This window comes from Balaenoptera physalus (genome assembly GCF_965194825.1).
Source record: "Balaenoptera physalus genome assembly, chromosome: X".
NCBI lineage: Eukaryota > Metazoa > Chordata > Mammalia > Artiodactyla > Balaenopteridae > Balaenoptera > Balaenoptera physalus.
Genome location: NC_138903.1, coordinates 9,635,066 through 9,651,331, shown reverse-complemented (window position 1 = coordinate 9,651,331; position 16,266 = coordinate 9,635,066). Strand labels below are relative to the sequence as shown.

The window sequence follows — 16,266 nt, the reverse complement described above, 5'->3', positions numbered from 1 at the left end:
TCCATCTTCCACTAGATAGCCAGCACTCTTGGGCTTGGATTGATTGATTTCACAGGGTCTGGAGTCTCTACTTCCGGCCCCAGACCCTACCTTTGTCTGGATGCAGCTTGTGAGAGGCTGCAGGTAAATCACAGAATATCAGGCCTGGGGAGGGACCTTGGCACTCTTCACGATGTTTTAAAGTGTAGGCTTCCACGAGGGGATTGCGGAGCAGAGGCCAGTTTTAGGTGGTGTTGTGAATCTCCAGTGTGTGCTAAAATGATTTGGTTTATCTGGCAGAATTTGCAAATCGTGGACGTTTCTTCTATTTCCAAATCCTTGCTGTGTTGTTTCCCGATTTGCTAAGACAGAGAAAGGAGGGCTCTGAGCACCCCGCCCCCAACTCAGGTCCAGCCTGGCACCCCTAGTCCTCAGTTCTAGCAGAGTTCGGGCAGATTTTCCAGGGCTCCCCCTTCCAGCCCGGTTCCCTAGACACGCCCAGGTCCTGCAAGCCCTCTGAGACTCAGTTTGCCCAAAGCGGCCCGGCCCCGCAAGCCTCCAGCCCTGCCGCCCCTCCTCAGCAGTTCCCTCGAGCAGCATTACTTGGTCCCTCTCCGCTTGCCCCCTCCTACGGTTCCCGCCACTGACACTCTCCCAGAGGAAGGCTTTCCAAAGACCAAAGACTGAAACTGCATCCTCGCCGGGCTGGTTCCGAATCGTCTTTCGGCATCAGACCCACACCTCCTTCGAAGTTAGTCAAAGTCTCTCTTTCTTGGAAACCCAAGCTCGCCCTCTCGCTGGTGTTGAAGGCTTTAGCAGCCCCAGCCCTGGCATCCCGGGTCCCACGGGCCTGGGCAGGGGCGGGGTGGCAGGAGTTAGGAGCGCCGGCCGCCCTGACACCTGTCGTGGGCGCGCTCGGTCGCTGTAGCCCCCAACAGCTGGCGGCGGCGGGCGCGACTGGGGCCAGCCAGGAGCGGAAGGAATTAAATGCCCGCCCATCGAATCTGACTCGGCCTCTCCCTCCTCCTCCTCCTCCTCCTCCTCCTCCTCCTCCTCCTCCTCCTCCTTCCCCTTCGCCGTCGCCTCCTCCCTGTCCCCGCCGGCTCCGCGGCGGGACGCTGGTGCCCGGGACGCTTTGCACCGCGCTCCGGGCGCAGGCAGCAGGGCTCGAGTCCGGGGGCTGCCCCAGGATGGCGGTAAAATAGGGGGACCCCGGAGAGGCGCCACGACCCCAGGCTGCGCCCGGGAGCCCGCCACTCCTCCCCGGTGGCGACATGGGGGACCCGGTGTACCGCGAGAAACCGCAGCTGCACTACGCGGTGAGTGTCCCGGCGCGCTCAGAGGCGACAGGGGGCGCCACTTGGCCGGCCTGGGAGGCGACAGCGCGGGGTTGAAAGGATCCGTGGCTCCCCAGAGGTCCTCGGTGTGTATGGCGGGTGGGTGGGTGAAGAGTGCCGCGTGCGTCACCCCGAGTGTCATCTGCTCAGAAACTCAGGTGCCCCTTAGAAGGGGAGCCCCCATCCCCGGAGCCCGTGGTCCTTTGCCCCGCACAGTGGTCACTGCGTTTGGGGCCGGGGGCCGGACCCTGCCGCCGCCTCGCTGGCCAGGGCTGAGAAATGGGGCTCCCAGGGCTGGGCCCAGGTTTGCCCGCTCAACCTTTGGTCACATGCCCTGCAGAAGTGGACGGGAGGCAGGGCCGCTTGGTGATGGCAGCGTGTGGCCAGTGGACCCTCCGGAGAAATGCTGCAGGGCGGGTTGGGGTGCCGCGGGTTTGCTCCTTGGAAAGGGAGCAAACTCCCAGGGAGTTTAGCGGGACACAGTGTTGCACATTTTCTGATTAATATAAGAAGGTGGCAGGGGGTCTTGTGTCGGTGGCCTCTCTTCTCCCTGTTGACTCAAATCTTCCACATTTATTGGGGGCCTACTGTATGCCAGGCACTACGGGGCGCTGGGGACCGCAGGACACACCGGACAAAAAGCTCGTGGGATTTGCCTCCTTTAAAGAAGGAGTCAAGATTTCAAGGTTAACGACCGACTGACCAAATCCAGATTCGAGATTGAGTTTATTTTTGAGAAAGAGAAAAGACTTAAGAAAAAAAAGTAGAATGAAAATAAAGATGTTTCTGAGGAATGAGTGCTACTTCTGAAGATGTTTCTGAGGAATGAGTGCTACTTCTGAAGATTCTGAGTGCCGCCTCCAGGAAGCCGGCAGGCGTCCTTGTTAGTTTACCCCAGTCTTTGAACATTTCTAAGATGTGTCGTTTTGACGCGGAGCCTTGTAGTTGTTCTGGCATCTGCTACTTTATTGAGTTTTCCTTGACATGATTTTCACTGTTGAGATTGGACATGCTGGGTGCCAACTTTCAAAACTGGAGGGAAGCAGGCAGAAACTTAAGAATTATCAACATTGATAATAAGGCAGAGACAGTTATCTGTCTGGAATTCGTGTCCTCCAAAATGCACTCTCCACATTAAAAAAAGGAAAGTTTTCACGGAAGGAGTCGAGGTGGACAGGGGCGGTAGGTGCAGAGGTCCCCGGGCTGCCCCAGCTGTTTCCCGGGGCGCAGAGTGGGGTCCGGGATCAGCCGGGGGTGGGCCGCGGTGCTCGCTGCGAACTTCTGCGGTTTCACTTTGCTGCGCTGGAAAAAAAGAGGGCCTGAGTTAGAAAATCGTTAAGGTTCCTTCTCAGGCACACGTTCTAGGAACGTATGATGGCTCGTTCTCTAGTTTTGCCAGGGTTACTTGCCTTGAAATGCCCAGTGAGACACTAGTAAGTTACTAATGCTTGTATGTGGGGTTTGTTTTTGTTTTTGTTTTTTTGAGACACAAATGGCTCAACGATTTGCCTTTTAAAGCGGTATTCAGGACAACCCGTTTTCGGCAGAGGTCTCTTTGCACTGAAGGATCTAGAGTCTGTGCTCTTTATGTCTAATCAGCATTTCACCGCACTACCTTTTTCAGATTTTGAACTGTGTGCTGGTGCCCTTTAATTTGCAATCTGAGGTGTCAATGTCATTTACAAGGTGAGGGAGGAAAGGTGATACCTGGCTCCTTAAAAAAAAAAAAAAGTCTATTCATTCTATGAATGATTATTGCCTCAATTATGCAAATACATCCAATGCATCACAAAACAATTTAAAAATTATTTTCAGTCAGCTGTCTCATTCTCCTAAAAGCATAAACTTAGAGTCAAACTGATGTTAATGTCTCCTCTTGCACTCTGAAGATATGCTGATGAAATAGCCCTTTATTCTAGCACAGATCACCACATACATATTTTCTGATTTAAGACTCTTAAAAGGAAGATTCCAGAGGGAATATGTTGGCTCTCAAGCTGGAAGAAGTCACTGGGTCCTCTGAAGTTTCCTATGCATACTTTAGAATGATAAAGCGGCAGCATCCAGCAGCACGGTATCAGTCACAAGTCAAAAGAATGTTCTTTATTAAGTGTGACCCATTGTTTTTCATATTAACATAACTCTCTATGGCTTAAGAGCTATTCTAATGCTGCACTCTCCGTCAGCTTCCCCTACAGTGGTTTAGGTCATTCCAAGCGCTTGTTTTGCCTTTTAGCATAAATATTCCACTTATTTCGCTCATCTTGGTTTTGCCCCACTGTGTATTGTCCTGGAGTCCTGCGGGCTTTTTGTGTCTGTATCTTCCTCGAAAAGAATTATCCTCCATGTGTCCTCAGTACCTCTTGCCTCCTCTGAAATATAATCCAGGGGCAAGTATATAATAATACTCTTCCTTCAGTGCTTTTTTCATTTGTCCAAGGTGAGATTGCATATAAGAAATCAGTGGCTCACATTTTATTCGTTCACCAAACATTTGTGGAGTGCCTATTGTGTGCCAGCTATTTGGTCACTTTTCCAAAGACGATTAAATAGTGAAAATGTTAAGAGTTGTTATGAACTCTTCACTCATCTTTTTAAATGGTCCTAATGGTCACAAAGAGAGAAATACAAACACTTAAGTAGATAAGAGCATCCTGCATTTATAAAATCACTTAACACTTTCCCAAAGTATAGCACAACTGTCTTGTTTTATCATCATAACAAAAATGCAGCTAATGTTTTCCTCCCAACCTTTCCTCCCACGGTTTTCCCACATGGAGTTTATGGTGACTCCATCCTCCCAGCTGGGTGTCGTCCTTGATGCCTTTTGGTGACTTGGTCAGATTTGCATTTTGAAAATCCTGCTCTGGCCCCTGGAAGGAGTCGAGGGTGGGGAGAAGTTAGAGTGCATCCTGGCACTTGGGCCAGGGAGAGATGAGAGGAGATGACCTACACTCGAGCTGGGCTGGAGGTTGAGAGCAGTCAGCATAGTTGAGAGATGTTTAGGGCGCTGAACCAGCCAGCCTGCATTTGGATGGGCTACAGAGGTGCTAGAGTATGAGGGTCAAGGGTGACATGCACAAATCAATGATTGCCTGGCGGCACTTCTAGAGAAACTGCAGTTTCTCATTTTTATTGTCTTCTACAAGTTGCAAAGTGTTTGGACACAGTCTGTGTCATTTTCAGCCTCAAATCCGGCTGGTGGGTTAGACACGTTTTCTATTTTGTGGCTAAACAAATCCAAGCTTAGGGCGGTGGAGTTCAGGGTGGCACAGGTGCAGCTGGTGACAGAACGGGGAATTTTATCCAAGTGCCGTGATCCCACAGACCTCATCTGACTCATTTAGAGAACTGAGATAGATGAGCCAAATTATCCTCACCCCTTCCTCTTTTGTCACCATAATAAACCAACAATCAAATATCGTACCTTCAGTGACTTAACGTAACCATCCATATTGTTGAATTACACGACCAGATAGCTCTTTAATTGGACTGGTATAGACAAAACGCAAAATTTAAATATCCATTAAGTTCAATGCCATATCTTTATGTCTTTCTCAGGGTTTCTCAGCCTCAGCAAAATGAACATTTTGAGCAGGATAGTTCTTTGTTGTGCGATGTCCTGTGCACCGTAGCACGTGGAGCAGCATCCTTGATCTCTACCTACTAGACGCCAGTACCATAGCCCCACGTCACCCCCAGTTATGACAACCAAATGTATCTCCAGATAGTGCCGTATGTCCCTTGGGGGGCAAAATTGCTCCCGCCTGAGACCCCCTGGTCTATCTGATTTTCATGTATGTTTCTAAGAAGATGTGACATTTACTGTGTAATAAGATCGAGAAAGAGAAGACACAGTAAATGTTCTGAGTATTTTATATATATATATATTCTGTACAATGAACATGCAAAACTTTAGAGAGAGACCAACACAGAGGTTCAGAGGGAGTCTCAAACACAGCACAAGTGCTGGGGGTAGAATAATGAGTCACTCCAGTTTCAATGATCACGGCCTTAACAGTGTTCTCCCACTTTTGTTGACCCCCAAAAGTCAGGTCACTTGGCCTGGGTTAAAGATTACCGTAAGCTACCTTTCCCAACAGTCCTCATATACCTTCTTCCATTAACCACAAACAAAATATTACAAACCTTGATTGTCTACCAAGATCATGTGACAGATGTCTAATTTCATGACAAGCCATGCAATTAAGTATGGTGACTTCTTCAGGTGAATTATTGCGCTGAGTATTAGTTTTAATTAAAAAAAATTTTTTAATGTTTTGGCCGCGCCACATGGCACGTGGGATCTTAGCTCCCTGACCAGGGATCAAACCCACGCCCCCTGCATTGGAAGCACAGAGTCTTAACCGCTGGACCGCCAGGGAAGTCCCGAATGAGTGTTAGTTTTAGAACAAATTATCGGGCATTTTTTTTTAATCTTTTTATTTTATTTTGATTTATTCATTTTTTTATTTTTTATTTTTTTAACATCTTTATTGGAGTATAATTGCTTTACAATGTTGTGTTAGTTTCTGCTGTATCACAAAGTGAATCAGCTATACATATACGTATATCCCCATATCCCCTCCCTCTTGCATCTCCCTCCCACCCTCCCTATCCCAACCCTCTAGGTGGTCACAAAGCCCTGAGCTGATCTCTCTGTGCTATGCAGCTGCTTCCCACTAGCTATCTATTTGACATTTGGTAGTGTATATATGTCCATGCCACTCTCTCACTTCGTCCCAGCTTACCCTTCCCCCTCCCCGTGTCCTCAAGTCCATTCTCTACGTCTGCGTCTTTATTCCTGTCCTGGCCCTAGGTTCTTCAGAACCTTTTTTTTTCTTTTTTTTAGATTCCATATATATGTGTTAGCATATGGTATTTGTTTTTCTCTTCAGAGGCATTTTGGAACAGTTTATGAATACTATTATCCCCAGCATCTCCCTGGAAGCACACACTTATTTTCACCCCCTTTTTGAAAGGGAAACAAGATTTCCTGTTGCCGCTGGCTAAGATAAATCTGTGGATGGGTGATGTGTGTTCTGTTCATGGAGGTGTGACAAAAAGCAGGGGGCTTAGACTCCGACTTGGGATATCTCCCCGTGGCGTCTGGATGTCAGGATGCAGCCATTTTCGTCCCTTGGACCGGTCTACTTCTGAGCTTCTCTGTCGCTGGCATCACTTCCTGTTTGGTGCAGTTGCCCCACTATCTGTGCTCTTGACCACAGCCTTGTCATTAAATGCTGACTGTTTCCTTGCTCTGCTTAAGTTTCCTCCTCCCTAAGGAACCCACTGGAAGGGCTAAGCTGCTTACCCTGCCAGGGAGCCTTTCTTCACCCAAATCAGTTGAGGTCTTAATATGATAATTTCCAAGTTTGCTTTCTATGAACATTCGATTTTGAAAGACTTTAAAGTCATTAAGTCCACTAAATAATTCAGTGGTGTTGATTACAGGATATTCTTTGGTAATTCCGAAGACACCCAGAAATGGGCACTGTTGCAGGGCTGAGCTGATATGAATCCGTTATCATCCATCAGCTCTGCCAGTGTAGACATCTTAGGAAGTTCAGCGGAACTTGTACTGACCTGCTGCATGGCTCAGAATTCACTTTTATAACACTGTTTGCTAGTCATTTGTCGCCTCACGAAAGCCAAAATTTTGCAAGTTACAGATAAGTGGGAGATTATTGAATCACCTTAATTAGCACCTCTACTAATCATGGGTACCTTTCCAACCACCTGCCCCCACCTTCCAATATGCATTCTTTTCTGCTGCACTCAGTTTTGTCTGTATGTGGCCTCTTTGGTCTGGAACTCTCATCACCTTAGGAAGCCACCTCTCCCATCCTTCCAAACACTTCTTAAGCACCACTGCTAGTTGATAAACAATCGGATTCCTCTTGGATGTTGCATGGAAGAGATATCTGTCAATCATAAGAAAACAAATGCTACCCTTTGCCTAGTCCTTTCTGATTGTAAACTTCTATTATTTCCTTTTCCTTTTCCCCGCATTGTGATAACCCTGGACCAAATACACCTGAGTCCCAACTTGATTGTGATATTATTGTCCAGTCATATGCACTCTTCACTGGGTTTTTGATTCCTCACTTGTCCCTCACCTGTATCACTCTTGGTCTTTTCCATCTCAGTAAATGGTTGGCGACTTGGCGAGCTGCCCGAGCCAGACACGTAGGGGTCACCCTGGAGTCCTCCCTTTCCTGCACCCCCCGACATTAAATCTCTGAGCCAGCCCTGCCAGGTCTGTTTCACAGCACTCCCCAAATTCATCCTCTTCCTCCCATCTGCACTGCTGTTACCTAAATCCAAACCTGCAGCATCCATTGTCCTCACTAAGACGACATGGTAACCCTATATTCCAGTCCTGGGACCAGTTGGGACCTTTTAAAAAGAAAATGAAGTTGTGACATTTCAGTGCTTAAAGCTCTCTGGTTGGTTTCCATTACACTTAGCCTAATACCTTCAGCCCTGACCTTGGCCTTCCAAGTCGTCCTACATAATTCTCCCCGCTTCCTAACACCCTCCCTCAGCTTACCACTGCCCAGCCACATTAGCGTACTTTCTGTTCCTCAAATGTGACCAGCTCTTTCCTGCCCCAGACCTTTGTTCTTACTGTTTCTTCTGCCTCAGATGTTCTTTGTGTGGCTTTTTTTTATATCCTGCAAGTTGTAGGAAAAAAAGTTGCCTTCCCCGACTGCTCTCTCCAAAGTGCTTCTGACCCCATCAGTTACCATTGATCATATCACACTAGATGCTGCCTTCATTGTTTGCTCCACTACTTGGTACATTATACATTGTTTGACTCTCCCTACTGGTGTGTAAGCTTATTCAGGGCAGGGACCTAATCATTCTTTTCCCACGATATCCCCACTGCCTAGAATGGGTCCTGGTACAGGATGGGCACAAAATAAATATCTATGAGGAAATGAATCTGGCTGCCTAGGTGTTTTTACCTATAATAGATTATACCAGCGGGTTCAAAGCTTCACTCATCGTCAGCTGATGATTGCAAAACATATTGGCTTCAGGGTTTCACCCAATTTCCACTAAATGAGAATCTCCAAGGCCTAGACTTGGAAACAGTGATTCTGATATCAGCCACGTTTGGAAACCACCAATTAATTTACATGGTGGACCACTTACTGTTCAAGAAGCCTCTACAAAGCCTAGGATTCGGCGGCAAAGTGATCCAGAGAGTTCAATCCAGTGCTTCGCCTGAGGTGACCCTGAGGTAATGGAGTCCAAGTTTTCAGAGAGGTCTTTTGTTTTGTACTCTAGTATTCATTTCAGCTGAACCCACTAAGGATACAAGAGGCGTAGGAATGCTTCCTCTACATAGCATGGTCTGGCAATATGTCCCTCAGCATCCATTTTCTAGGTAATCTAAGCCAGTGATTCTCAACCAGGGGACACTGGGAAATGTCTGGAGGCATTGTTGCTTGTCACAACTGGCAAGGGGTGCTACTGGCATCTAGTAGGTAGAGACCTGAGATGCTGCTCTATATCCTAAACAATGCACAGCACAACCTAACAAAGAATTGTCCAGCCCAAGTGTCAATAGTGCTGAGATTAAGAAACCTTGCCTTAGATATATCTCTGTAGACATCAAAATCTTTGCTGTTTTTGAGATTCATTTTGTATAGTGCTCTCTAAAATGAATTATACATGTTTCCCTGCTATTTAAGAGTTGGAAAAAATGTGAGTTACCTGTTCCAGATGTGAGTCATGGTTATGAACATGATGTTTCACACTGCGGGGGAGAGGGAGATTACTCTGAGAAGGGTGATGGTGGCCCTTCCAGAAGCCTCATTGCCTTGGGCTTTTTGCTTCTTCACTCCTCAACTCTGATGCCCTTTGTAATCTTGGATCTTGTTTTTTAAACGCTTCCTATCTTCTCTCTTGTGTCAGACTTTAGCTGACTTCTTGATTTATTAATGTCTAATGGTCTTATCTCAGTTCACTGCCTCTATTCTGATATAGCTGGAATACCAGTTTATTAAATCTGATAGTCCTGGCTCTAATATCAGGAATCATAAACTCCCAACTAGGATGTGAGGGATTCTCAGAAAGCCCGCGTGCTTGGATGTTGGATCTGTGACTGTGTGTGAGTAAGGAGCTAGGGCCTGCTTCTGTCCAGCAGTCAGTCATTGAGGATGTGATGTGGACTGACCTGCTCTGGGGGAAATGCGAAAGCACTGAAAGAAAAACAAAAGGAAGGAGGAGGAAGATAGCTTCTCCCAGCTCTTCTCTCTCAATTCCATCCTGGTTAAAAATCTCCCAGTCAAGACACACCTTATTGGTCCAGTGTGGGCCCCTCGCCCACCCAGGAGGACAGAGGGATAAGACCAGTCAGGTTTGAGTCATTGCCCACTGCTATTGCTAAGGAGGCAAACTGGATTCAAAGGCATTGGATTTAAAAGAATAAGTGCTTCATTCGCTTTCAAATTTTAAAAATTAGAGAAATTTGCTATGATCTTCATCATCCTATCATTTGTACTCAGACTTAAATGGTTTCTAACTATCCTTGCATCTCTGTATTACTTCTTGGAGTGGCAAAGTCTTATATGGGAGCATCTGATTGGCTGGAACAGGTCACATGATTTCATGTTAGTTTTAACGGGGAGAGGGAAGATCTCCCATTAGGGAGTTCATAGTGGGAGACGTGAACTATGGACCAATAATTCTATATAATGATATATTCCCTTGAAACAGGAGTGGGGTTTGCACGATGAAGGGTAAATAAATGAACAAATGTCAATTGCAAAAAAGAAAAAACAAACCGAAAACAACTTCCCGATCAGCCCAGGGTGGCAGTTGTGTTGGTGGCCTATCTGCCACCGACAAGGATTGTGGAGCACTTTCTCAAGTCCTGGCCACATCAGTGAATGTTAATTAGCACGGCCTGTTTTAGATTGTAAGCTCCAAAATAATGGGGAGTAAATAGATTTAAAGGTCTTAGGTGCTTGCAAAATTTTGGACTAAGATCACCAACATTTACAAACGAATACAGTTAATTTAGTATAATGTACCTTCTCAGATTTTCTGGTTCTAACCTTATTTTCAAAAGATCAACTATTCTGATTTATTTTATTCTTAAATACTTTCTGAATACTTAAAAACTTAACGATAGATCAAATGAAACAATAAGGACTGCCACCCATCTTTATATGGTACTGCTTTCTCTGTCTTTATGGTGACTGCCAGTAGCTATGAGATACATCTCAGTTTGGATAAGTTATACACAACGTATAAGACTACTTTATTCACTCAAATATAATCAGTGTTACTAAAGGCTCTTTCCTTGGAAGATGTCATAACCGTTTGAAATGAAAACCAGTCAGGATTTTCTCCCCATTTCTTTGGTTGCTTGACACATTCTTAGAACTCTTCTAAGTTAAATTTTTAGAGTAAAATTTGAGTGTTAGGAGTGCCAAATATATTAGATTTCTGAGATGAAGTTTTCAGAAGAATTTGGAGTTTTGGCTTTGGGGAAAAGTTGCCATGGAAACAGCAAAAGATGTTCAGATGAATCAACTTTAAAAATATTTTTTGAATGACCCCTTTCTGTAGCTGACTGAAATCTCTGGTAAAGAAAGGTGTCCATCCAAGTGAAATGAAGAGACTAGAAGCATGTCACCAGTGTGTGGAGTGCCTCAGCTGTGTATTTGCTGAGCTCCCCTGTGCCAGGTGGGTGCCGCCCATCGTGGACAGGACTCTTGGACATCGTTCTGGACTCTGTACTTGGTGATGCCATTTTAATTCGATCCACAGAGTAATAATCGTTTAGCAAGAAAATGGAATGTCAAGTTTGCTGGGGGAATTTGAAAATGGTCCCACATAGTATTATTTTTGTAAGTCTTTATGCACATGACCTGTAACAGTGCCATTATGATGTCATTTTGATTGTCTAAGCAAAATGTAAAACACAGTCTTAACTTGGATCTCAAAAGATGAGGTATTCTCCCACCTTAGCTGCTGACTCACAGGCAAGGGCATTGTATCCATCAGGATGTGGCAGGAAACAGATGGGACACTCAAAAAGGCCTAACTTAAGGAACGGACTATTATGGATGTGTCAACAGGTTTACAAGAATCAATAAGGGGTGGTGAGGCACACAGCAATTAGCAGCGGGGACGCTGTTAGCACGTGGGCACAGAGAGGGTCCAGTGTTACCAGAACCCGATGACTGCCAACCTCGCTAGAAGGGACCCTGGAAATGTACCCAGCGAGGATTGCAGCAAGGGCAAAATATAAAGAAGCAGGGATGGCGTGGGACAATAGGTAAATACTCTGACCTCTTGGTCTTCCTGCTCACTCATCTCCTTCTAGTACCAAACCCAACAAATCCATTGAGGTCAGTCTCAGAGGGCACAGACCAACGCAGAGAAGGGCAGGAATTTTTGTCTTGTTTTGGCAGAAGTGGGGGAGAGTTGGCAAACAGAAAATTCATCATATGCATGTTCAGTCTTGTTTGGGATTTAATTACTTTATGAAAGACCCTAAAGTCCTGAGAATATAGAGGACTCCCAAACTACTTAGAATGTCTCTTTCCTCTCCCCTGTGGGTTATCTTAATTACCACATTTAAACTAGTAATGTGTCAGACCAACTCCATCTACATATGATGTGCATGTCTTTAAGAATATTCACATCACAAGCCTATTAAAGTACTTAACTCTTCACGTATTACACAGTATATATTTACATAGACATTGTAATTAATTTAATATCGAGAAGTTCCATGCTTAATTCAGAAATGCTTTGGTCTAAATTTATTAATGCAAATTCAAACTGTAATAAATTTTTTTCCCTCTAAGCCCCATAGGATCATCTAATGTAATTTATTTTCCAAACAATGATAAAGGAAGAATCAGTTTACCTCTTTTTCTGGTTGGTGGGTAAAGAGTTTTGACGCTTAAAGTTATACATCAACGCCGATGGGTTAACCTGTGCTTTTTTCTCATTTATATCAGCTGGTAAAGGAGTGGTTGCAGCTGAGGACTGCAGGTGACCCACCCTGTACTCCAGTTAGCTTAGCAGAGAGAAAAACTCCCTTTTCGACCTTGACTGCAGCAAGTGACTCTCATTCTTAAGTTAGTTCCTCCTCGAGGCCCCTGTGCATCCACTTTCATAACATCCATCTTGCATGTAATTGTGCCTCTAAAGACCATATTCATTACAGAACTGAAAAATCCAAAGGAGCGGAGGCCAGAACCAGGGCTCATGTCTAGACGCCATATCCCTGGTCACATGGAGCACGTGCCTGACAGTATGTGCTTGAATGTCAGCAAATTAATCAATAACTTAGAGCTCTTTGAAATATTTAGGCTGACTTGCAGTCTTAATAATAATAATAGCCAATATTTATTGAATGCTTTCCATGAGCCCTGGACATATTATCTCATTTAATCCTTACAAGAACCCTGTGAGGTAGGTCCTACTATCATCCCCATTTACAAGATGAGGAAACCAAGGCACTGAGTTTAGATCTGTTTCAAGGTCACACAGCTAGTAAGTAGTAGAATTGGGATTCAAATCCTTGTCGGTTTGACTGCCAAGTCTCAGTGCTTGAACCACTGCACAGTGGCTGACTGTTAAAATGGCATTGGCTTGAGATGTTACCTTTGAGATGACACTCTTAAAAGCTTTTCATTTTGTAAATATTCTAGACTCACAGGAAGTTGCCAAAGTAGAACCAAGAGATTCCATGTACCCTTTATCCAGCCTCCTTCAATGATAGCATCTCACATAATTACAGTACAATATCAAAACCAGGAAATTGACATTGGTATAATACTGTTAACTTGAGTACACACCTTGTTCATGTTTCACCGGTTTTTTACATGCATTCCTTTGTGTATGTGTGAGGGAGGGAGGGAAGGACCGAGAGATGGAGAGAGAGAGACAGACACAGAGAGAGATCCAGGCAATTTTATCATGTGTCTATATTCTTGGCATATCTGCCACCACATTCAAGATACAGGACTGTCCCATCATCACAAAAAAGCTCCCTCATGCTACCACTTTGTAGTCACACCCACACTACATCCTACCTCTGGCGCCTACTCTAATCCGGGCAACCACTGACCTGTTCTCCATAAAATGACACCTTTTAAATTACTTCCTCTGTCCTTCCGGCACAATGAGAACATTCCTGTCTCCATTGATCATTTATGTCAAAAACATCCAGAGACCTAACAGGAGAAAATTAAGGTGAATCGATAATGAGATCAGAGAGGATTTTGGTGTTCTTGTCGTTAGTAACATACACAACCACAAATAAAGAACATCCTGTTTGGTATTTTTTAGCTGAACGTTGTGGTAATTTTGTAATTCCAACTCTTGTGTTTTCTCCAGCAAAGTGCTTTTAATTGAAACAGCACAGAACTTAGCTCCCGCGTGAATGCTCCACGCTCCCTCTTTGCATGGCTGTTCTAATGGAACATCCATCTCAGGAATGACAGCCGCGTGGTTGAGCTTGCAGCCGCCTGGAAAAGGTACATGAGAGCTGGCACTCTGCCGTCCAGAAGTATTTATGAACAAGGATAAACACAAGCCCCACATGTATTTGCGGTAGCTACGGCCCAGTTGTGCTCTGGGCAGTACAAGGGTTATGTAAACCCTGGCGTTGATGGTACACATGCATTTTTATTCATTCATTTTGAAGGGAGTGGCAGTTCATAGACCTCTCTTGGGGAACCGTTTGAACCTTATCAAGATTAGCTGGTTCAAAAAAACCTTAATAGCTGTTTTTATTCAGGATGGCTGCGGAGTGAAACCTTATCATCGGGACACAGTTATAAAGACTTCCTGCATTTATTTGGTTCCCACTGTTTAAAAAAAGGTGTAAAAAGGGCTAATGCTGTCTGATTCTGCAAACATAGGTGCACTCTTATTGGATACTTCAATTAGTACTCAGTTTTACTCTATGATTTGCCTTGATCTTTATTAGAAAGGGAGAATGTTTTTTAACACCTAGACATTCTTAGACCACCTATTGCTTTTAATTAGGTAGGCAGGGAGTACCATCGTTGCCATGCAGGTACTTCATATCACCCATTGTAGGGTGTCTAGGGAGAACCCGGTGTGAAGAACCATGGGGCCTTCCATGAGATTTCTGCACTGGGGGACACTTTTTAATTTTGGATATCATTAAAAAGGAATGAAATATAGAACACTTGGCATGCATACACATGTGCACACAGACACACAGAATGGTGCTTTACTTTATAGCTGTGTTGTCTAAAATGTACAGTTGTGTTTCTATCAGTTAGCTGTTGCCACACTAATGCTGCATAAAAAACTACTTTGAAATTCAGTGGCTTAAAATGACCATCATTTATTCTCGTGGATCTGTGGGTCAGCTGGGGTTGGCTTATCGGGCAGAGCTCAGCTGTTTGACCCGAGGTCAAGCTGCCAGTCCTACAGGGCTTGGCTCCTTGGTCATTTCCGTTCTACATGTGTTTATTCTAGGGCCTAGGTTGGTGGGGCAGCATTTATCTGGAGAAGTGCAGAGGCACAATATGACAAGTAGAATCGACTACGAATTCCTAATGCATAGGCTGGACTCTGGCACGCTCTCATCTCCATCTACCTGCCATTGGCCAAGGCAAGTCACGTCCAAGTCTAATGTCATTGGGTAGGGAAATATACTTCCTCCATGATGGGGCCATGGCAAGGGTGTGAGTGCAGTAAGGGGTGAAGAAATAGGGCAAATCGTTCACTTTACCACAGTATGTAATCAAATTCTGAAAATACTGACATTTTTAAGAAGGCACAGACCTATCTCAATTTTGTTCCTATTTGGTCAGTGAGTTCTTTCTGTCATGGATATCAATATGTATTTCCTTATGACGTAATTAAATGACAAAGGCAGGATGATGGGGCCATCCCGCTGACACCAGTCCCCACAAATCCACATTGATTGGATATAACTGAATAGATATCAAGGAAAGATTATAGAAATAGACTGAATATATTAACATTTAAACAGAATCATCACAGTCTTCTCCTGCTCCCTTGGGCTTAGCACCTCTGGTTCCTCGATATATCAAGAGGAAAACGTCCAAAATCACCTCCCAGGACATTTTTAAATTAGCTTTAATTTACTAGTGCCACTTTAGAAAGATCTATAAATTTAGCTCCTGTTTTAAAACCATCTTCTGAAATTGTGGATGAGGTCATTTACAATCAGAAGAAAAATATATTAATTCTTTAGTTCAAACAAATCAGAGCCAACATTTGGAAATTAGCTGATGAGTTTGATCAATTTTGACATGTAAATGGATACGCTAAATTAAAAATAATGCACACATGCAAAAATCTCCTCTCTGAAGTTTGAAACCTTTGCCCTGTCTTCCTCTATCGAATCAACCGATTGGACAGTTGCCAAATCCTGTTTTGTTTTTCAGTTTGTTCTGTAGGTGCTCATACCTAATAGAGCACCTACCATATCGCAGTCACTCAATTGTCTAAATCAGGGGTCAGCAAACTATGGCCCATGGACCAAATCTGGACCACTGCCTGCTTTTTCTTTTTTACAGCCTGCAAGCTAAGAATAGATAAATATTACATTGTTAAACAGTGGAAAAAGTCAAAAGAAGACTGGTTCACCACATGTGAACATTATATGCAATAGAAATTTTAGTGTCCGTGGAAATAGCCGTGCCCATTCATTTACGTATCAATTATGGCTGCTTTCATGTTACAACAGCAGAGTTGAGTAGTTGCGACAGACTATATGGCATGCAAACTCTAAAATATTTACTAGCTGGCTCTTTACCCAAAAGGTTTGTGGATTTCTGGTCTAAAGCTATGTCCAGATGACCACAGATGCTGTAGATAGATGTACTGTTATATAAGAATGAAGGCAAAAGAAAGGGGACACACATGGTTAGCGTGGAGAAGAAAGTTGAGTATGTTCAGATAAGGG

The 16,266-nt window shown here is 44.4% G+C and overlaps 1 protein-coding gene across 3 annotated transcripts in view; it reads left to right on the top strand.

The window, feature by feature from the left end:
• The window catches only part of ARHGAP6 (Rho GTPase activating protein 6), a 497,891-nt gene that overhangs the window by 230,150 nt on the left and 251,475 nt on the right, over window positions 1–16,266 (top strand). Inside the window, exon 1 of one of the 3 annotated variants that reach the window (XM_082447004.1) lies at window positions 1,051–1,298. The exons of the other annotated variants lie outside the window; for them this stretch is intronic. Within the exon in view, the coding sequence (XP_082303130.1) occupies window positions 1,254–1,298 (45 nt within the window). The 5' untranslated portion in view covers window positions 1,051–1,253. Of the gene's footprint in view, window positions 1–1,050; window positions 1,299–16,266 lie in introns of those variants that run through there. 3 annotated transcript variants of the gene reach the window in all.